Raw genomic sequence first — 22,839 nt, forward strand, 5'->3', positions numbered from 1 at the left:
TTACTATTTATCCCTATTATTTTTCATGAGTGAAACAATTCATTATGTTTCTTCGATGTCTCATTGCTTGTATTCTTCTTGATGCTTTTCGTGTTCATACCGGTGCCTTGTTCCAGTTTTTAAATTTTACTCTCCTTGATTATTTTCATGTATGCGTTCTTGTTTCTTATGTGTCTTCATAAAAAAAGAAATATGTTGATAAAGTTGACGGTACAGACCAATGACCCCGTGGGAAAACCCCCTGCATAACGTCAAAATCCAAAATGTGAATTTTCAATCAAGTTAACTCATACTTCAATCAAAAAAATAGAAAAACTTCATACATACCAAGCTAGTTAAATTCTATATCCAGAAGCTAGTTAAATTCAAAAGACACTAATAAGTGTAAAAACCAAAGACAAGAAGACAATTAAGATTTAATTATTCTAAGATTAATCTAATTGAATAGAGTAAGGATTCACCAAGGATTAGTAGATTTTTGAAATATTTTTCTAACTAAATTGATTCAAGCAAGTTATGAATTAATTCAAAACAACATTAAATATTATGAGGGCTAGTTTTTGGAAATTTTACCCTATACCCTTACATCTATACTTTCACCCCTACATTTTACACAAACTTCCTATTCTACCCTCCTATATAAACATAAGAGCATCCAGTTTAATAATTTTTTTCTCAACTTTTTCAAGCTTTCCGGTTTGCTACGGATCTTCTTTGATATTCCAACATTCATCATTCATTTTTTTTCTTTTCGATTTCTACTTTTCATGTAACAATCTTTTTGAATCTCTCGTTTTCTTGTTGTTCATAATCATATTTATTATCTATTAAATCTAATTATTTTCCAATTCCAATTCTCATAAACGCTTAATTTCTTTTCTTATTTTCAATTGATTTCTCTTTTAAAATTATTCATTCAGATCAAAACAAATTCTGCAGGAATAATGTTCACGATTTCAATTTGAATATGGTAAAATTCATTCACACTTTGTTTTTCAGATTTTACAATCCACTCACTCACTCACTCTTCCAATTGAATTGATAAAACAACTTTTAGGTTTTTGTGTGTCTTTCGTTACTGGAAAAAGGCAAACAACATAACCGCTTAAGTTTGTGTTTGGAAACGTTCAGAAACTCATAGCCTTCTTTTCCCGAAAAAAATGGTAGGTAGGGGTGAACTGAAGTTGGAAAATTGGAAAAAGGGCAAAATTGGAATTTTTGGTAAATTGTAGGGTGAAGGTATAGATGTAAGGGTATAGGGTAAAATTTCCCTAGTTTTTTTAGTAGGATTAAAGTTATTCACTTTTTTGTCATTATTCTTTACGAGTGATATTGTTTATTTATTTTTAAGGAACTAGTGATATTTTTTTGGAACGGAAGGAACTAGTGATATTGTTTATTGGAGTTAGTTTTTATTTGTTTACTGATGCATTTGTCTTTTTATTAATATTTTTAAAAAAAATGTAAATTAATTTTTTTGTATGATTAGTTTTTATGGTGGGTCTCAAAAAATAAATTTCTTTAAATTCTTCCATAGTCAAATGCTTTTCAAAGAAGGGAAAAGACTCAGAAAATTATGTTTTCTCTTCCTTTACTTTTTCTTTTAGATACTACCGAACACAAATTTAAAGAGGTGAAAACTATGTTGTTGTGATTTATTTATTTTGAAGACTATTTTCCGGTCATATTATTATAGCGAAAACTACTTTTAGATTCATTCATTAAATGATGTATGTGATCTATAATAAAGACCACATACATCATTTAATGAATGAATCTAAAAGTAGCTTTTTGCTTATAATAGTGACCGTGTACATGTTTTTTTCCTGAATCAAATTGGATCTCACATCTTTTACGAGACTAAAATGATCTTCTCTCGATGTGGAATTGGAGAAACAAAATGGTTCATGATGAGACTTTTGTCTTGTCCATTAAAACGTGGATGGAAAATTAGCAAAAGAGTTTACATACATGGCTCAGTTTTCCACAAGCAACAAGTGATGGATAATAGCACTTTGGTAAGTGAGAATATTAGGTGGCAACCTCCGGCGATGGGAGGGTTTGGCTAAATTAAATAGGATGGAGCTACTAAAGGTAATGGTGTTATCTGGTTGTTGAGGAATTTTGCGAAATGATAAAGATGAGTGGATTTGTGGATTTTCGAAGTGTCTCAAGTGGGTAGCGAGTTTGTATTATGTGGAGTTTTTTGAGGTTTGAAGATAGTTAGTGTGGCTTTTATAAATTGGAGTTTCATGTAGATTCAAGAGTAGTGGTGTCTAATCATGAGTATGGTAAAGGTGAGTCGGTTGTTGAGTGAAGTTTGTTGATCAATATTAGAAGATTATTGGAGCTAAATTGGGAAGTTTAAATATGTCATATTTTTAGAGAAACATTCTTGTGTGATTGCTCTAACAAATTTGACGTGTGATGGTAGCTTCTTCTTGATTATTTATAAACGGTGCCATGTTTAGATTAATTTGTATATTTTAATTGATTATGTTGGTGTGACAACACCTCGTTTAATTAGATGTTAGTTGGGGTTTGAACCCGAACAACTCACTTATTCACCTTAAACAAACTAAATTTTTAGTCATTAGGCTACATTACAAAAAAAAATAATCTTATTTTTACCATTTATTACTTAACTAACATAATATAACATTAAAATATATTTTTTTAGTAGATAGATGAAATGACAAATAATTATACAAGTGAGGACTTAAAAAAAATCATACAAATGAGGGGTTGGGGTTCGAGTCATAATCATGGTGTTCGACCTAACAATTTTAATTGAGTTGAGACTTGTGGGCAAAAATAATTAAAAAAATAATCTCTACGATTTTATGTTTGTACATGACTCATACAAGAAATCTCCATATAATAAGTATTAATTGAATTATAAGTATGACATGTTAAAGTTTTATGTTACAACATTGCATATTTTTTTCTTGATAATTTAATAATCAAACCGATTTTTTTCTGGTTTTTGAGCCTATGTCCGGTTCAACCAGCCGAACCAGTTTTAATACAAACTTGACCTCCACGTAACCTATTTATTTCGAGAGAGCTTCATAGTCTCATTTCTCAAAAGCCCGTTTCTTCTCGGCTCCTCCCGTTCACTCCATCGACTCACCAACCACCGCCTTGGTTTTCGTGGTTTAGCAACTGTGGTACTATGTGTGCAGAGTTTGAAAGCCGTTGCACAAGCAGCGGCAGCAACAACAGCCAAACGAAGAAAGTGGAGGAAGTGATTGTTGGCAATTCCGAAGCTATTAAAATCCTCAGAGATCTCATCACACAATATCGTCTCTTCCGGAGTATGGCAAATAAGGTCGGTGGGTTCACTTGTTTTTCCTTCTTTACGGGTTATATTATTATTATTATTATTCCTTCTTACTTTCTTTTTTTCGTTGCTTTCAGTTGCCAACAGGTTTGTTGCTCTATGGTCCACCTGGGACTGGAAAGGTATTTTTTTTTTATTTTTTTATATTTAGGGTGCGTTTGATTGTAAAAGTGTGATAGTGGTTGATTCTCATACATAAATACAACTTTATGAGTGTGATAATGACATAGTTTTTGTAAAGCAAAGAGGTAGGAAGATGGGATAATTTTGTGGTGTTAGGATCATTGAAGTGTTTGCATGCACTAAGTAGAGGCTAGTATAGTTTAAGGCCATAAATTAATATACCATTTGATGCGGAGCTTTGGACATCGGGTTTTAGTTCGAGTGTTGAGATATGGGGTAGTTTGTTCTGCGTCTAATTTATATGGATTTGGTTGGAAGTAACTGTTGTAGCATTGGTTTTGATTGGAAAATGCAAGTTTGTTGAATCTATCTTTCAATAGCAACAAGTATTTTAACATAGATATGATTGTGTAATTATGTGATGTGCTTACTTCTTAGAAGTGGTGTGATTAATGACTACGCTATGAACCAATGTAGTAAGTATCCTAAGATACGTATCATGATACGATACGAAAACACCCTTCATAAATACATATCTTACTATGTATCCCGAAACACCCTGTTGGTGAATATGGTAAGGATCTAAAACCATCTAGCTATCATGGAGTTTTGTTTGATTTTGATTGAATTAAGGATGCTTTATTTATTTATTTATTTATTTATTTTTGTTTATGACTTGAGTTTTGAAGTATCTTGAAGTTTATATATGACATTTGAAGTATTTTGTAGTTTATATATGATATTTTAAGTCATATTTTTTTTTGTTAATGTATCTTATGATACACGATTCAAAAAAGTGGTCGAACGATACACGATATGTATCCCGGTTTGACTACCATGCTATGAACAATGCTTATAGTTTGCTTTGCCTATTCATTTAAAATTAGTTATATCTACCTATCTTGTATGTGAATGTGATTGCAGACCAGTTTGGTACGGGCAATTGTTGAGGAATGTGGAGCAAATTTGATAGTTATCAGGTACTTGTATCTTGAATATCTAGTTTTGTAAATCTTGTGTTCCTAAGTTCTATGACCTGAGTCAATTACTTGGCCTTATTTGTCTGTTTGTTTTGCAGCCCAAACACTGTTAACACCGCACATGCTGGTGAAAGTGAGAGAACTCTCTGTGAGGCTTTTTCAGAGGCCTCATCTCATGTAGCCTTGGGCAAGTCGTCAGTTATCTTTATTGACAACATAGATGCACTTTGTCCTCGAGATTCCAAGTATGGCACAATTGATGTTTTTATGCTGAATAATACTTTTTGTGGTTTGCTGTGGCTTTTACTACTTATTGATTAGGATGCATTTTCTGCTATAGCCTTGTTAATATATGCTTTTGGTGAAAATTCTTCATTGATTTTCTCGATAAATCTTTAGCACCGCTTACTGAATAAAGGGTTAAAATCCTTAAATTTTCTGAATGGAAGTTCTTAATGATGTTTTCTAAGTGGTCATTAACCTTCACTGGGGATAGAGTCGGTTATTTTAAATTTAGAAAGAATTTGTATATGCATTCAGCAGGCTTATTGATCCCACTATTTTACATTGTCTACATGCAGAAGAGAGAAAGATGTCCGAATTGCTTCCCAACTTTGTACTTTGATGGACAGCAAAGTAACCTCTTCTACGCCAGGGGTAGTTGTGGTTGCATCAACTAACAGGTTACATATTAAATTACTGTTGAAATAGTGAGTTTTTTTTATAAAAGGAGGAGCGAAAATAATAAGAACTTTGAATACTTTTGATTAGTTTTTTATATCTGATTTTTGCTTGCACAGGGTGTACGCAATTGACCCTGAATTAAGAAGGTGTGGACGTTTTGATATTGAAACTGAAGTTACAGTCCCAAATGAAAAGGAGCGCCTTGAAATTCTAGAGGTAACTGTGAGAAACACTGTTTTTGGGCCTTCAACTAATATCTGAATCTTTTAGAATGATTTGATTCTTGAGATGATGATATAAAGGCTTATGGAAGCAAGAAGATAGGAGATCAAACCTTGAGATGTGAAGGGTGTTTCTTGTGTGTGTGTGTGGGTGTGTGTGTGTGGGTGTGTGTGTGTGTGTGTGTGTGTGTGCATATAGAACCATTCACGGGTCTCTACTAACACATTAAGCAGTTAGAATGATTAACTTCCTGGTAGTAGTATAACCTTTTCAGATTTGTTTATGCAATTTCTATGACTAATTGTTTAGTGAGAAAAGTCAATTTGTCAGGTTACAACCATGAATTTATGTTATTTTTATGTTGAACTTATTTTAGCTGTACACAAGGGATATCCCTCGGAATTCATGCGACTTAGAATCCATTGCTGCATCATGCAATGGATATGTCGGAGCTGATTTATGGGCTTTGTGTAATAAAGCTGTCAAATCTGCAGCTAGAAGGTCTTTAAATGCAAAGAAAGATGTTAATGACTTCAGTTTAACGATGGAAGATTGGGAGAATGCAAGGTCTCGTGTTCAACCAAGTATAACAAGAGGCATTACTCTGGAAATTCCCAAAGTGACTTGGAAAGATATCGGGGGATTGAAAGACGTGAAGGTTGTACTTTGTAAATTTTGCATTTGATTTTTACTTTTGAAAATATCACTTTTCAGCAATGTCTGAGTGTATCCTCCCTTGGACAGAAAGAGCTCAAGCAAGTTGTTGAGTGGCCTATGAAGTATCCTGATAAGCTTTCAAGATTGGGAATAACCCCTATTCGTGGAATTCTCCTCCATGGGCCTCCAGGATGTTCCAAAACTACTCTTGCTAAAGCTATTGCAAATGCTGCTAATGTTCCTTTCATTTCCTTGAGGTTTGAATAATTTTAATTTTTTAAGTAGGGCTTATCATTGCAGTGTGGAGAGCCTAGACATATTTAGGACTGAAGTTTACGACGAAGATAGAATAGATTCTTTCATTTTCCCTAAAGTGACAATCATGCTATAAAGATGCAAATCCCCCTGTACCAGGACTATTTTATTGTCAATGTTCCACAAACCCTCCACACAATCAGCGTTTTCAAATGCCGGCCTAGGTGGAGTTTGTGGAGGATTTTTGGACATCCACTATAAGCAATTTGTGAAGGGATGTCCTCCAAGGCCGCAATGGCATGTTTATATGGCAATTTTTTCGCCGTCATACGCCATCGATAACACTACTCACAATTGTTTTGTATCTATTGTGAATGTGATGTCCTTTTCAAGCCGTGTTTTGGGATCATGGCTCTTGGGGAGAGGGTGAAAAGTAAAAAGCACTTGTAAGTTCATGTATTCTAAGCAAGAAAGTTGGTTTGAGAAATTGAGATTCAACATAATATGCCATCATAAATGGGTAAATAATGTGACTAAATTCTTAGTTGTTACTTTGAAACCATTAGTTCAGCCCTTTTTCCAGTATTATTACTCTCCTGTATAAAATGGCATTCTTATTATTCTCTATAGCGGCGATGTTATGTTTCGATATGTTCCACATTTCAAGTTGTGCAATTTTATGACATTCAGATCTCTGATTATGTTTTTATTGTTCACATAATTTTCTTTCTTTGCAATTCAGTTCTTATAGAAACTGATTTCCACATTAAGGAAATACTTTGAAGTAATAAATTACAAATTAGTTGTGCAGAAATGATTTCGAAGTTTGTCGGAGAAGGAGAAGGCTATCTTCGTGAAATATTTCACAAAGCACGGCTTGCCGGAAAATGTATAATATTTTTTGATGAAGTTGATGCAGTAGCTTGCAAAGGGTTAGTAAGTTTTTTTTTTTTTTTTGTTTCTGTATGTGCTATGGAAAATAATCCAAAGAATATAATTGTTGTGTTGTTGTGGGCCTTTTACATATTGTGATAGGCTGATGGCATTTCATGATTAGTTTTCAATTATTGACATAAGAAAATGTATTTTATTATTGATTTTTTTATGCTGAACGACGCACTGAATAGGACCTTGCATGTAATCTGAATTGTGGTTTTGGCAATCTGCCTGCTTAACATTTATGATATAGTATTTCCCTGAATAATATGATGGAAAGAGTGTTAGATAGTACATTGATGAAACTTTGATAAATTCCATGTTTCTGTCAAAAAAGAAGTAATCTTAAGTTTTCCTTAATTTTAGGGGTGATAGTTCAAGTGGTAATTCCACAGCTGAAGAGAGGGTTTTAAAAACTCTGCTAACTGAGATGGATGGTTTAGAAGAAGCCAAAGTAAGTTTACTTTTTTGGGGACATTTTGTCCTCCCACCATTGTGTACTCGAATTCTTTTATCAAGAGATTGGTGGACAGCATGCCATTTTTTTCTCGTCCTTTAACCATATTCACATATTTTTTCCAGGGAGTCCTTGTTTTGGCAGCTACAAATCGCCCTGAATTAATTGATGCTGCACTTACGCGTCCTGGACGATTTGATCGGGTATGAATATTTACAAGCATACTTGTGATTCATGTTGTTATAACTACAACACAAGTTTGTCAATAACTTGAATCATGGCCAATGATTTCTGCTTGCACAAAAGAGACTATTTCTCAAATCATATTTTAATCATTTGTCTCATTCTATTGTATTTTTATCTAATTATAGAAATTGTATGTGCCACCACCTGATTTGGAGGGTCGCTTTGAGATACTTAAAGTACTTACGCGTAGGATGACATTAGGGAGTGATGTTGATCTCAGAAAACTAGCAGAAGATACCGAGCTCTTCACAGGTGCTGATCTAGCGGGATTATGTAGAGAAGTTGGAACAGTAGCTCTAAGGGAAAACATGAAAGCCAGTGTTGTTTTTGACCGCCATTTTCAGATTGCAAAGAATTCTTTAAAACCAGCATTAACAGCAGAAACAGAGAGTTGGTTGTTTCCTTTTTCTTTTGCTGATATGTTACTTGCTACTGCAGTACTGTTTTCTATTTATTCATTTATTTATTGAAGCTAGTGCAGCAATGCTAAATACTATTATCATGCACAAATTTTCATTTTTACATTAGATAATAACTTTAGATGACAAATGACTTGTTTCTCTATATGGATGTCGTTTTAACGGTTACTTTGAAAGTTTTTAACAATATCCTTATCATGTTTGTTTCATTAGTTAGCCTCAAGGAAGAGTTTCAGATTTCTCTTCATGCACATTTTAAAGAAAAATAGAAAGTTTTAATTATGTTAAATTTTAAGTTTGAGTATATGTTTAAATAAGTGGTGAGTATGACAAACTCATCGTGGCACCATAAATTTTATTGAAGGTCTAAAATATAATTTTTTTTTGACAAAATCGTAATTTTAGTCTCACCCACGCATTTTTGACCAACCTTTGATTTTGATAATCCAATTTGATGATGTGACAATAAATTATTTACTTCCAGTTCGAGAATCTCTCAACAAAATATACTCTCACTTATTTAGAATGGATTGAGCAGATAACTAACTAATTTCAAGAATGGGGCTAAGAATTATATTTCATGTGAAACTATTTCTCTAATTCACGTAGAGTGTGGAGTTTCTACGTTGACAAGGTTTGTTATAAGTTAATTAAGGCAGCTGCATTGTGGATTAGTTTTCAAATTCTGTTCGATATGAATTATATCGAATACACGTTGATTATTGAATACGTGTTAACCAATGCCTAAAGCATTGGTTAAACATCCAAAATAAGTAAGTTTTTATGAAAAAGTTGTGCAATCATTACTTGATTAAAAGTAACATCTTATATTTTCAAGACAAAATTTATATTTGTAAATTCTTTAATCATTGTCTTGAGAGCACTTGTTAACAACACCTTAATTATAATTACATTGTAGTCCAAAAAAGAATCATATGACATGTGTAGCAAAGTGTGATCCACGTATCACATCATATTTTCACAATGGATAAGGTAGTAACCAAAAAATCAACATTGAACCTTGTCCCTTCCTTCCTTCACACATTCCACTGATCAATCAGAAAATGGCAACTTCTCCATTCACCTCCCTTTTCCCATTCACAACTTCATCAACTACATCCCATTCAAAGCTCTCACCATTTCGTGCATTCATAAAAGCCTCTGCTTCTGTCTCAGTTCCTGAAACTCACTTCCAAAGCACACCAAGAAGAGAATTCTTGAAGGGTATTGCTCTTTCACTACCACTTATTGCTCTCACAGAACCACCACAGTCACAAGCTAGAGAAGTTTCAGTTGGCTCTTTCCTCCCTCCTTCATCATCAGACCCTTCTTTTGTTCTCTTCAAAGCTTCTCCTAAAGATACTCCTGCCCTTCGTGCTGGTACATTGATTGATCTTTCAATTTTCAACAGTTTTGTTCTTTTGTTCTTTACAATTGATAGTCTAGATTTAGTTCTTTGCAGGAAATGTGCAGCCATACCAGTTCATCCTTCCCCCAACATGGAAACAGCTTCGGATAGCTAACATACTATCAGGAAACTACTGTCAACCAAAATGTGCAGAGCCATGGGTCGAGGTTAAATTTGAAGATGAAAAACAAGGAAAAATTCAGGTTGTGGCTTCACCTTTGATACGCCTAACCAACAAACCAAATGCAACAATTGAGGACATCGGGAGCCCAGAAAAGCTTATCGCTTCTCTCGGTCCATTTGTCACCGGAAACACTTTAGATCCGGATGAGCTTCTTGAGGCTTCAGTTGAAAAGATTGATGATCAGACAGTATGTTTGCTCTCTATAGCCTATGTTGTCTAAACATTTATGATTTTTTTGTTTTAACTTGTTAGAAAATGAAGAAACTAGATAAAGTACTCTTTTCAACATAGTCTGATAGAAATCAAGTGGTATTATTATAGAAAATGGGAAAGAAGAGAATTACCTATCATAGTTTCAGATATATAAAATTGAGTTTCATCCTCCTACCATAGGTTATGCTGAGGGAATTAGAATGTTTAGTTGTAGCATTTCACTGAAATGTGCAATGTAGAAGAGATTCAAACACACGCATATACACTAGTTGCTCGTTGAATATGATTAGCTATGGAAATTGTTAGAATAGCAAATATGATTATAAAATAAGAAGATAAATAAACGCACAAGAGCACAACGGTTAATCACGAAATTCGGTCAATTATGTTATGTCTCCGACAACAGAGTGACTGTTGTAATTTTCTATTATGCAATGAATTAGAATTTCAGAGTACAAAACTTAGTTCAAATATAACGGTCTCCAATCCTCCTAATTTACAAGTTTACCCCTGAACTGTACGTCAGGGGTTCACCCACTATGTTCGAGTGTTTGTCCACTTATTAGCGAATATGAATCATACTCAACAGCCCTGCTCTCATCATTTTTTTGGGTCCAAACTGCTGCTTGAAATGTAAATGTTATCTGTTGTTGGCAACTATTAGTGACTAACATGACTGAAAATGGTGTCTGCAGTACTACAAATATGTGCTTGAAACTCCATATGCTCTTACTGGTTCACACAATCTTGCAAAAGCAACAGCAAAGGGAAACACTGTTGTTTTGTTTGTGGCTAGTGCCAATGACAAGCAGTGGCAAACTTCTGAGAAGATTCTAAAGACCATGCTTGATTCCTTTAAAGTTTAGTTTTCTGTTATTAAAGGTAAATAAGATAACTTTACCTTCTGTTTTTTTCCTTGTAGTTTTTTGTTTATACAGGATTATTAAGCAAGAGTTGTATTGGTCCCCATTTGAATTTTTTTTATCTGAAGTTGCAATCATATCTTCATGTTTTAATAGAACAACTTGTCTTTGTAAATATCTGATTAAGTCAATGTCTTATGTTTTTATTGTCTTAATTTATTTTCTGTGTAACCAATATCACAAAAAAGTAGAAATAAAAAAAATAACTAGAAGATGATGATTATGATCTTCATAACTGTTCTTAATGTTTTCAATTTTCAGCGTTAATAAGCGCTTTACAACTTTTTATTTTAGATCCAAAACTTGGTTCTTGTCAATGCTCTATCCAGATAGCATCCAACAATCTTCTAGCCATTTTATTTTATTACCTTTGGTGAGGAAATACACCTTTCGATACAGTTGTACAAAATTTCAGTTATAAAAAAGAAGTGCAAAATCTCAATGACCTCCTTATATGTATTCTCTTCACCCTAATCATTGAAAGGTATCCTTTTTGCGGCAGTTTTTTATTTTCATCTGTTGAATCTGAGATATTGTTTGTCGTAAGAGCCAAACAAGGACCAAAACAAGATAAACGCTCCTTGTATTAACAAGAAAGAAACGCCAGTGTTTTTACAAAACAAGTTGATTTCGGAAGGAGAATTCAAAATAGTACTTAAGAGCCAAACAAAGACCAAAAAGATAATCACTCCTTGTATTGACACGGAAGAAATAGTGTTTTTACAAAACAACCAAACAAAACAAGTTGATTTCAAAAGGAGAATTCAAAATAGTTTTAAAAACAATCTCAGTAATAAAAAAAATAGTTGTTTCGGCTTTTAGTTTTGGTCTTTTCCGTCTTCCAAAAACAATGACGACGAAAAAGAAAGCTCAGAAGCTCTTCTCCTCCCTATTGATCTCCCAGACTTTTACAAGAACACGTTTAAAGTTCAAACACACTGCAATATGAATTCAACAACAAATGAAAGGGATCAACTTGTAAATTATAAGCGAGCATATATTATTATTATTTATTAAGTTTCTAAGAAATGTCTTAACTCAGTACATAGACAGTTGATCAATGCCAGCTTCTAAAGTACAACTCAGTTTAGTACACAAGGCCTGCTATTTTAAATATGTTATGTACAAAACTGGAGCCTCGTTTCTTTCCCTCCCATTCCCCCACATCTATAACTCTAGGGTTAGATAAGCTTGTATCAAAATGGGAAAGGTTGTCAAACATAAGCTGTCACCAAAGGAGAAACACGGGGAAGACCACATGAGTAAGTCACATACTTGACACTGTCGATTAAAACAACCACGAAAATCCGAGAGAGCGACTTCGGAGCCATCATGCCATCAACATCGCCATCTCCTACCTCTTTGGGATCAACAAGCACAGAAACGACCATAGATGATTTATTGCCGGGCAGGTGGTCTTTTGGCAAATTTCTTGCACGTTCTTCAGTTATGTTCAGACGGGTTCCAGGAAGTGGATCTGGGAGGGTGTGGAGGATTCTTCTGTTCCTGCTCTTGTTGACAGTTGTGGAATTTTGGCGGGTTTCAGAAGAAATATTGGCCACTGCTGCTGCTGGAACTATTGCTCCAGGAGTTGGAGAAACATCAAACTGAAAAACTTCAGTACACATGCCAGAACTTAGCATTGGACCTGCATCATTGGACGAGAAAATTCAAAATAACTTCAATCTTTAATGTGCTTTAAAATAGTCAAGCAGGTAATTATGTCAGGCATAAAACTTGTACAACAAGCAAAAGATGCTCAAGCATGATTGAGAGGTGGACAACATTGGATGATGATTGTAATTATGGCATAAGAAAAGCTATTTCATAAATGCAACAATGAACCAAAAGTGCAATCAAATCAAATTAAGCACAATTAAAACCAAGTTAGTGATATAGTTTGAGACTCTCAAGGAATTCAAGAAGTCTATCTGACCAAGTGTGGAAGACATCTGACCAAATATTTTTAATTACCAAACAGCAAGATGGTTTCTTAACGACGGGAAACCAAGGAACAACCAACACAAAACATGTGAGCTTAATATAAAAAGCATCTCAAACACTGAAATATCCCCAAAATTGAAAACACTGAACCTATAAAATGTGCTACCCAATCACAAAAACGTGATTAGTGATTCAACAGCAACAACCAAAACATGATATAATCACCACAAGAGAATGTATCATTCCTACCAAACCATCTATAGCGTAAAATTAGAGGACATGCATAATTAAAGGATATTCACCTGCAATTCCTTCACGAAACCACTGTTGCATTTTACCATCAGTTGCAGAAGACTTCATATGGTCCTTCAAGGTTTTAGTTGAACCAGAGCCAATAGCCCTTCTTTGTTCAGCAGAAACCCTGTACACATTCGGATGTTGACCTCTATTTCTTCCAACTTCGGGAATAGCCAATGCGGAATTATCTTTAGGAATTGCAAGACCAGTTTCACTCTTCTCCTTCTTCCCCTGAGCATCTTGAGATGCCATGGCTTTCTCACTAGCCATAATAGAATGGATTATCAAGTTTCCATCGATCTTCACCAGCTTATCATTCCTAGGAACATACAAAGAAGCAAGCAATGGCTCGCTAGCATTGTCTCGATGACCAAAACAACTTGAGTCTTTCGGCTCATTCATTTCTTCACCTAGTATCCTCCCTCTTTCATAATTATTCCTATCAGAAATACCAAACCTTCCATTCGGAAACCCCGCTTCCCCATTCCTTCCAGATTCATTCATATGACCATTTACAGGCCAAATCTTCCCTCCACCATGACCATAAAACCATCTATCACTAACATAACTAGACCTACCAGAAACATTATCCACTAAACCTCCAAACTTAAAATCTACCAAAGGAACAAGTCCACCAAAAAGCATGATACAGAAAAACAAACCCAACAAACTAATACTAGCAACTTTCTTAGTTTTCACCTCACTCTTCTTACTCTCACTCTTTTTACTCTTCGAAGCCGCAGCAGTTGGCTGAGGCTTCAACCTCGGAATCGGAACCAAAGGAACCTGAGAACCTTGAGGTTTAACAACATAAGGAGCACAGGGCATCCATGCATAAGGCATAGGTGCCATTCCTGGATGCGGTGGGTACATCGGGGCACCAGGTGGTGGTGGTGGTGGACACATCACACCACCACTCAATTGTTGCCTAAGTGTAGCATTCTCAGCCATTACATAAGTAATCTTACTACTTAAATCAGTAATTGTTGAATGCATTGATCTCACTTTCTCCTCAAGCTCCTCCACATAATGCTTCTTCCTCTGCCTTGAAAGCTGTGCACTTTCTCTATTCCTCATCAACCTTGCTTTCCTCTTCTCATCCTCATCTTCAATTCCATCAAAACCAGATTGAGCTTGTTGTTGAAACTGTTGTTGTTCCGTCCTCTCCATCGACAACGACCTCCTACTACATTTCGAGGTTCGATTCTCAGCACTTTCATAGCTATTCTCTTTCTTCCTCTTCAGATCACAGCCTTTAACAACACTTCCCTCCAATTTCACATCCTCTTTCACATTTTCATTTTCATGAAAAGATGAAACATCCCTCTCCGGCGAATTCATGGCTTCATACACACCCGATCCACCGTTCCCCGATCCCTGAGACGAAACAGGTCCATTCGAAGACTCTTCCCTTTCCCTGTAAGAATTTTCAGTATTTTCATTTTCAGTCTCCGGTGACGGAAAGCTCAAAACTTTCACATCAACTGAATTCTCTTTCTCATCATCATCCGCAACTGAATCCAAATTCAAAAACCTAGAAACACCAGGACTCTGATCACCGGAAACCACAGAAGCACCTGATTCCGGCGAATTATCAATCACATGCGAAATCGGAACACCATCAGCGTTATCATGAAAAAGATAATCATCAGTCTCCGACGGGATAGGGAGATTATCTAGATCATCAAACGTGATTTCGAAATCGCCAAGGAAATCGAGATCGGGATCTGAATCATTGAAGAAAGAGTCAAATGAAGGAAGAGCGGTGTTGTTGAATTCGCCACCGTAGTCGTTGAAATCGAGATCAGACGACGGTGGTTGTTCAGGTGGTTGTTCCGGCGGTGGTTGAACGGTGGGAATTGAATCAGCCATGAATTAGGGTTTTGGAGAATGACGAAGATTTCAGAAATTGAGAATTTGGGTCGTTATTTGATTGAAGTCGTGTGCGTGAACACACGCGTTTTAGAATCAGTAGTTTCTGCGAATGTTTCTGCGAAAAACTGATAGTGATTTTTTGTTTATTGTTTCAGAGGAGTGAAGAAGAGATTACACATACGGACATATTAATAGGAGTAAGAATAATGATGGATAAGATTCCCATTATTAATTTTATCTGCCAATATAAACAAATATTAATTTTGTTACTTTATAAAAAAAATATTATACTTTTTTTAATAAAGAATGTAAATATTATATTCTTTTACTTTAATTATTTTTAAGAAAGTTTATTAAAAAATAGAATTAAAATAGAGTGAGAGTCAAGTAAAGATAATGTTGTATTTATGTGGTCAAAGTTTATAATAAAATCAGTCAATGAAAACAAAAAAAGAAAAGCATGTGTTTAATTTATATGTGTGTTTTTTCTATTTTTCACTATTTTGATTATAAAAATATTACTTAGTATTTACAATTGTAGTATTTTATTAAATTTTTATTTTTTATAATAAAGGTGACTTTTAAGAAAGTTATAATTAAATACAAATAATTTTAATGACTTTTTAAGGACGGAGTTGATGAACGAGAGTAAATTTATGGACCTTTTAGATTATGGGTTAAATATTTTTTTAGTTTCTATAAAATTACAAACTTTTAATTTTAGTCCTTAAAAAAAATCGCTTTTAGTCCCTATTTGCATTTTATAGGGACTATTTTGGAGGACTAAAAGTATCAATTTTTTATAAAAAGGTTTTAAAATAAGCACTATTTTTACAAACTATAATATTTTGGATGGCTAAAATTACCATTAAAATTTTATAGGGACTAAACTTAAAAACCCATAATTTTGTAAGGACTAAAAACATATTTAACTCTTGCAAATTGATGAGAGATCAATAGTTTATGTATTAAATCGAGTGTTTATTTTTTTCAATACAAAATTTTTGAGGTGTTTATAATTAATGTCGGATAATTTTAATGATATATTATTTATTTTTTGACCAAATGATATAAAATTTTTATTTTTGACCAAATGATATATTAATTATGACTGAGTAAATGTGTAAATAATATAGAGTCAGAGTCAAGTAAAGATAATGTGGTATTTATGTGGTCAAAAATTTTAATAAAAATGGTCAATGAAAACAAAAATTGAAAAAGCATGTGTTGAATTTATATAGGTATTTTTTCTATTTTTCACTATTTTGATCATAAAAATATTACTTAGTATCTACATGTTTTTTTCCTTCTATTTTTCACTATTTTGATTCTAAAAATATTACTTAGTTTCAATGCAAAATTTTTGAGGTGTTTATAATTAATGTCAGATAATTTTAATGATATATTATTTTATTTTTTTTACCAAACGATATATAAATTTTTATTTTTGACCAAATGATATATTAATTATGACTGAGTAAATGTGTAAATAATATAGAGTAAGAGTCAAGTAAAGATAATGTGGTATTTATGTGGTCAAAAATTTTAATAAAAATGGTCAATGAAAACAAAAAATGAAAAAGCATATGTTGAATTTATATAGGTATTTTTTCTATTTTTCACTATTTTGATCATAAAAATATTACTTAGTATCTACATGTTTTTTTTTCTTTCTATTTTTCACTATTTTGATTCTAAAAATATTACTTAGTATTTACAATTGTAATATTTTTTTATCAAATTTTTTTTTTTTTGTGGTGGCTGGGGTTCGAACCCGGACCTTACATATATTATGCATTGTTCATACCAACCGAGTTAAGCTCACGAGGACGTTAAATTTAAATTTTTTATAATAAAGGTGACTTTTAAGAAATTTATAATTAAATACAAATAATTTTAATGACTTTTTTTAAGGACAAATTTGATGGACGAGGGTAAATTTAGGGACCTTTTAGATTATTTTAATAGTTTATAGAACAGATTGATGAGAGATTGATAGTTTTATATATTAAATCGAGAGTTTTTTTTAATACCAAATTTTTAAGATGTTTATAATTAATGTCGAATAATTTTAATGATATATTAATTTTGACGAATTAAATGTCTAAATATTATTCTGTTTGTTTTTTTCTATTCTTTTCATGTTCTTTTTTGCTTCGTTAGCTCTTTTGTAACCAAAAAAAAAATCAATTGAATCCTAGTTTAATGTACCTCGTACAGATTTGATAACGACATATGAGATATGCATTATATTTTTACAAATTAAAAAAATAGGGTAATAATCATTTTGATCCATGAATTTATAACTTATAAACGGTAGTTACAATAGTTCATTAATATATCAAATTTTAAAATAATCTCAACTGTGTACTTCGTTAATCAAAATAGTCTCTAACATTAAAATTTACGTTAATATTGTCATATTAGTCTTTCAATATACTTACTTATTGTTATATCAATCATTATAAATACTTATTTATTATCATTTCAATTCGAAATGAAAAGAGTTATTGTCGGTATTAAAAGATTATTTTATCGTCAAAGACTATTTTGATTAACAAATTGCACAATTAAGGACTACTTTGAAATTTGAATACATTGAAAGCCTAATGTGACTACTCCTCATACATTCGAGGACCAAAACGATTGTTACCCCTAAAAAAGTACTCTGTAAAAATAATCAGAAATTATAATTATATAATTTTAACAAAAAAAATGCATCGGGACTATTAAATAAATAAGTAATTTTAACTAATTTTGTAAAAAGTCATAAGAAAATAAAATAATTTTGGTATATGTGAATTAAAAAACTTCTTTCTAACAAAAAAAAGAGAGAATGAAAAAGCTTCCCTTATAATAAAAACTATATTAATCCTTCAAATAAAGTATATTACATTTTTTTTAAAAGAAAGTATATTAAGCTGTTAAATATTTAAATTAATATTCATATTTTTGTTATTATCTAAACAAATTAAAATATCTATTAAAGATTTGTCAAATAAATATAATTTATAACTATGTTTTTCATTTAATATTGAATGAAAGAAATTGAAATACCTAAACACTTGCTCTCAACTTCTCCCTAAGACATATCAAACCGCCTCCCTCCATCCAAATCGTAAAGTCCAAGATGTAGAGAGGGGTTGTTGGTGGTGCGACGATAGGCCGAGCCATCTGCATCGCCTCTCCTCCCGGCTCTCTCGTCAAATGACCAGACTTGTGTTGGTGTTGCTCACGGCGGTCGCCACCGGAGAGTTTCGTTGGGGTCTTTTTCGTCGTGTGTTGGTGTTGCTCACGGCGATCGCCACCGCACCGAGAGTTTCGTTGGGGTCTTTTTCGTCGTTCGTTTTGCTCTTCTCCTTCGGTGACTGTTCTCTTTGTTTAATCTTCCTTTCGATGCTTGGGTGCTGCTGATTGCAAGGAACAAGGAGGATAGTGTGGGTGTCGATTTCATATCCGGTTTTGGTTAGCCGGTTCGATTCGTGCCTCACGGGAGGTTTTGTGCAAGCTTCGCCGTTGATGATCCTCGGTACACCGCCGTTTTGTTTTCAAGCCGGTTTTTGCGTTATTTTTTTTGTAGGTTTGCTGGTTGTTTTGTTCATGCTTGCCGGATTCTGGGTGGTTTGTTCGTTCAAGTCTCCGGTGGTTTCGTGTTTGTTTTCAAAGACTGGCGGTTCGGGATTTTGTCCTTTTTGGTGGTACGAAAGTGATTAGCGGCTGCTTGTTGCGGTGTTGGTTCTAAAACCCGAAAGGATCGGTTTCAAAAACCCAAAAGGGTCGATTACTATAACCCGAAAGGGTTTGGTTACCGACGTATTGGACTCATCCCTAAATGCAGGTTCTTACGCGTTGCTTGCTAGAAAGAGCTCTTATACTTGCTGTTATACATGGAGTTGTTGGCACTTGGATTTTGTTACCGTGTTGCCGGTCGATCCATTCGCCATAACTGCACTTTAACTGTTCTTTACAGATGTTCACTTTTCATTCTTTTTGTAACCCGGTTTCACGCTCGTACGCGGGTTCGGCGGGTTGGGCATGTGATTAGTGAACTTTTGTTAGGATTGATTAGAGTAGATCCACTTAGGCTAATTTATCAAGTTGTATTCCCGTTTGGGTTTTCCCTGGGTCAGGTCCTAGTCTTTGTATCTTTCTCTTTTTATTTAATATATTTTCTTTTTGCTTAAAAAAATACCTATTAAAGATTCTTTTTGGACTCGTTTGATCGTCTTGGGCGATATGACAACGATAAATAAAATAATAGAGTTGAAAAAAGATATGACATAAATATGATAAATTCATGTGTATCTTTCAAAATTTCAATTTTTTCGGCGATCATGTTTAGAAATATTATAAGAATCTATCCAAAAAAATTTGAATTTTTTAACAAAACATAAATTAAATATAAATTTTCATGTTTTTAACACTTAAAAATTCATATTTAATTCATGCTATGTTAAAAATTCTAATTTTTTTGTGAAAGATATTGATATTATTATTAAAATTCCTACAAAAATTCATAAAAAAACTTAATAAATACATATGAGTTGACTTAAAAAGATAAATCAAAAGTGATGACCGAAATATTTTAAAAGACGAAAAGGTAAAGAATTTTTTTAAACTAAAATGAAAAATTAAAATATCTCCATTAAAAAAAACATATTTAGCCATTCTTTTCATCTTTTGTTTTTAACTCACTACTATCGCGAGGCAATATTTAAACTAGAACCACTTGTCACGAGGATTTAAACTAGAATAAACGAAACGAGGGTGTGGTTATGGTGCATAAGGAAACCCTTATGCACCGTGCATAATTGCTTTCTACACCCAACATAATTGCTTTCTACACTCCAAGTGAAAGCTTAATTCTAATAAGTCCGCATAAGTCCAGCCAATTAACACCTAGCCCAACAAAATTCCTTTCTACACCCCATGACGTTGTTTTTTTTACTTGTATAGTTGAAAATCTGCTAGGTTATCTCGCTAGGTTTAAACTTGTTCGAAGCGTAAACTTGTTCCTCTGCATAAACTTGTTCTCATTCCACTTTCATAATCTATTTGCTTCAGCTCACATAAAAATTATAAAAAATAAAACATGAAAAAAACCTAGAAATAATTGTTGCCGCATAATTGCTCTCGGCACTTCTCAAAGAGTTGGTGTTGAAAGGTAACAGAAGATGGAATAAAAAGTCTGCTAAAAAATGATGATGATTGCTTGAGTTCGGATTTGTTGTGTTATTCTAGATGATGATGATTTGAAAAGGTTGTTGTTATTTGTGAGATAAAGAAATAATATTGATGGAGATAGTGTTGTTCTTGAAATCAAAAGAAAAAGATTGTTCTTTGAAATTTTTATCCGATGATTGTTTGCTTTGGAAAAGTGTTTGATGGATTTGTAGTGAAAGCTCAAAAAATGAATTGCCGGAAAATATTGTTCGTGTTGTTCTTGATGGAAACCATTCCCACAAAGCAAAATGGTTTTGGGGTACAACTCACGTAAACCATTTCCACGGCAAAATGGTTTTGAAGTACAACTCACATAAACCATACCCATAGCAAAACCATTAGACAATTATTTTGGTTTCTCATAGAAGACTATCAAAACCATTAAACCATAATTATGGTTTCGGTAATAATTTCAGTGTATAACATCTTAATCATTATTCAAAACCATCTAACAATAATAATTTCATTAAAAACCATTACACAATTATCTTGGTTTCACATACATGACTATCAAAACCATTAAACCATACTTATGATTTCAGTAAATCCATACTTCATATCAATCATTTCATTTGGAATCCTATATAGCATTTTTCATTTTCTTACTCTTCTAATTCTACCGCCGACAATATCAACAACCGGTTTCAATGACACGGGGCATAAAAAGGCCTCGCGTAATTGCATTACCCACATAAAGATGCATGTTCTGAAATCTAGTTGAAAACAAGCGACTCTCAAACCGGAGAAAACAAACAATTTCAGCTGGCACAATCTCAAAACAACGTATCGAAAACACTCCATAAAACATATGACACTTGAACATCATTATAGTTCACAAGTTGCTTAAACAAATAGTACCAAGTATATAACATCAGCACAATCAAGGACCCAAAATTTCTTAAGAATAATTAAATACTTTAAAGAGGAACAAAAACCCAAAAACAATTGCACAACCGCACTTTGCCAACAAAATTAAATCGACTAGTGGATATGTAAGTGCAGGTGTGGGTTGTTTTCCAAATACTCAACCATAACTGTTGGCATCTTGTTAAATTCAACGTTGTTCCATCACTATTCAGCCATCACAAATCTCTTGTACGGCGACGGTGGCGGCTTCAATGACGAACTTGGATAGGTGGAAAAGCGGCGGAGAAGCGGTGATGATGGGTTCGATCATACATAGATGATTTGGGACTATTTGCCGCATAGTGGATTTCGTGAAAACCGAGAAATATGGGATGATATTTGGTCATGTTCTTCTTCTCTCGGCCGTTGGATCAATCCAACTGTTCGCATAGACGATGGCGGTCCGCTTGCCTTCGTACGAGTGTGCGGTTGCAATGCATTTCGGTGTGATGCACAAATAAAGAGCTGAAGCACAAGATTATAACACGTGTCCCCGATCCGAGAGTTGTGATATGTTTATGCATGGTGCATAAGTAAAGGACTTATGCACCATAACTTTTGCCCGTAAACGACGGTATGTGGTATTTTTAAACTATCAAGAATGAATTATCAAATACTTGTGTAACACGTGATATGATAATTTATTTTGTAAGCTCTTCCTTTTCATAGTCCTAGTTAAAATGGTTGTAATTTATATATGCATCGTTATTAGAAAGAGAAAGAAAAATGTGTTCCTACTAGACAGGGACATCATATTATATATGTGGAGGTTGGAGTTAAAAATCCTCCTTATTTATTTTAAAAGTGAATTTTTAACCATAAATTTTTTAACAAAAAATTATTTTTTACATCATTTTACACTTATCATTCTTTAACTTTAGAGTTAAATATATTTTTTATCCCTATAAATATATCAACTTTTTGTTTTAATACCTCTAAAATTTTCCGTCAACTTTTAGTTCCTATAAAATTTTCAATCACTATTTTTGGTTCCTATTTTTAATGAAATTGTGCATAAATGTGTAGAATATTGTAAAAAAATATTTTTTTTAACAAAACATAAATTAAATAGGAATTTTTAACCGTAAAAAATATAAAAATTCATATTAACTTCATGTTTTGTTAAAAAACTCTAATTTTTTTGGGAGAGATTCTTATAATATTATGAATTATTCTGCAAAATTTTATTCAAAAATATGTATTCTACATATGAGTTTACTTTAAAGGATGGATCAAAAGTGAAGATGAAATTTTTTTGAGGGATTAAAAGTTGAATGAAAATTTTAGAAAGACTAAAACGAAAAGTTTATATATTTATAAGGACCAAAAACATATTTAACTCTTAACTTAATTTCAAATAATGATTTCGTCTTTTTTTCACAACATTTTTATTCTTGGGTTAAATATACTGTTGATACCTATAAATATACCAACTTTTTGTTTTAGTCCTTCTAAAATTTTCCTTCAACTTTTAGTCTTTATAAATTTTTCAATCACTACTTTTGGTCCCTATTTTAATTTATTTCTTAATAAAATAATGTATG

At 33.1% G+C, this 22,839-nt stretch overlaps 3 protein-coding genes across 4 annotated transcripts; 2 read left to right on the forward strand and 1 right to left on the reverse strand.

The window, feature by feature from the left end:
* Positions 1-3,076: 3,076 nt before the first annotated feature.
* Positions 3,077-8,490, forward strand: LOC146909556 (cell division control protein 48 homolog B-like). 2 transcript variants are annotated; one of them, XM_085727837.1, is made up of 12 exons: positions 3,077-3,331; positions 3,421-3,465; positions 4,391-4,446; positions 4,545-4,691; positions 5,028-5,129; positions 5,247-5,346; positions 5,729-6,010; positions 6,097-6,266; positions 7,068-7,196; positions 7,567-7,654; positions 7,783-7,860; positions 8,029-8,490. In XM_085727837.1, exons 1-12 carry the CDS (start codon positions 3,176-3,178, stop codon positions 8,371-8,373), a joined length of 1,698 nt encoding a protein of 565 aa, XP_085583963.1. In that variant the 5' UTR covers positions 3,077-3,175; the 3' UTR covers positions 8,374-8,490. The 2 variants fall into 2 exon arrangements, with proteins under 2 accessions (XP_085583963.1, XP_085583964.1); XM_085727838.1 differs by lacking the exons at positions 3,077-3,331; positions 3,421-3,465 and adding an exon at positions 3,702-4,040.
* An 871-nt stretch (positions 8,491-9,361) lies between these two features.
* On the forward strand, positions 9,362-11,165 carry PPD6 (thylakoid lumenal protein (Mog1/PsbP/DUF1795-like photosystem II reaction center PsbP family protein)). The gene is made up of 3 exons (XM_085727839.1): positions 9,362-9,702; positions 9,785-10,101; positions 10,823-11,165. Exons 1-3 carry the CDS (start codon positions 9,387-9,389, stop codon positions 10,991-10,993), a joined length of 804 nt encoding a protein of 267 aa, XP_085583965.1. The 5' UTR covers positions 9,362-9,386; the 3' UTR covers positions 10,994-11,165.
* An 861-nt stretch (positions 11,166-12,026) lies between these two features.
* On the reverse strand, positions 12,027-15,327 carry LOC146909558 (bZIP transcription factor 17-like). Its single transcript, XM_085727836.1, has 2 exons — positions 13,297-15,327; positions 12,027-12,698 (listed from the first exon to the last, which is right to left on the reverse strand). The coding sequence occupies exons 1-2, from the start codon at positions 15,161-15,163 to the stop codon at positions 12,265-12,267; spliced, it is 2,301 nt and encodes a 766-aa protein (XP_085583962.1). The 5' UTR covers positions 15,164-15,327; the 3' UTR covers positions 12,027-12,264.
* Between the last annotated feature and the right edge of the window lie 7,512 nt (positions 15,328-22,839).

The sequence above is a fragment of the Medicago sativa genome, chromosome 7 (assembly GCF_051527215.1).
Source record: "Medicago sativa cultivar Bolivia chromosome 7, Bolivia_mono, whole genome shotgun sequence".
Classification (NCBI taxonomy): domain Eukaryota; kingdom Viridiplantae; phylum Streptophyta; class Magnoliopsida; order Fabales; family Fabaceae; genus Medicago; species Medicago sativa.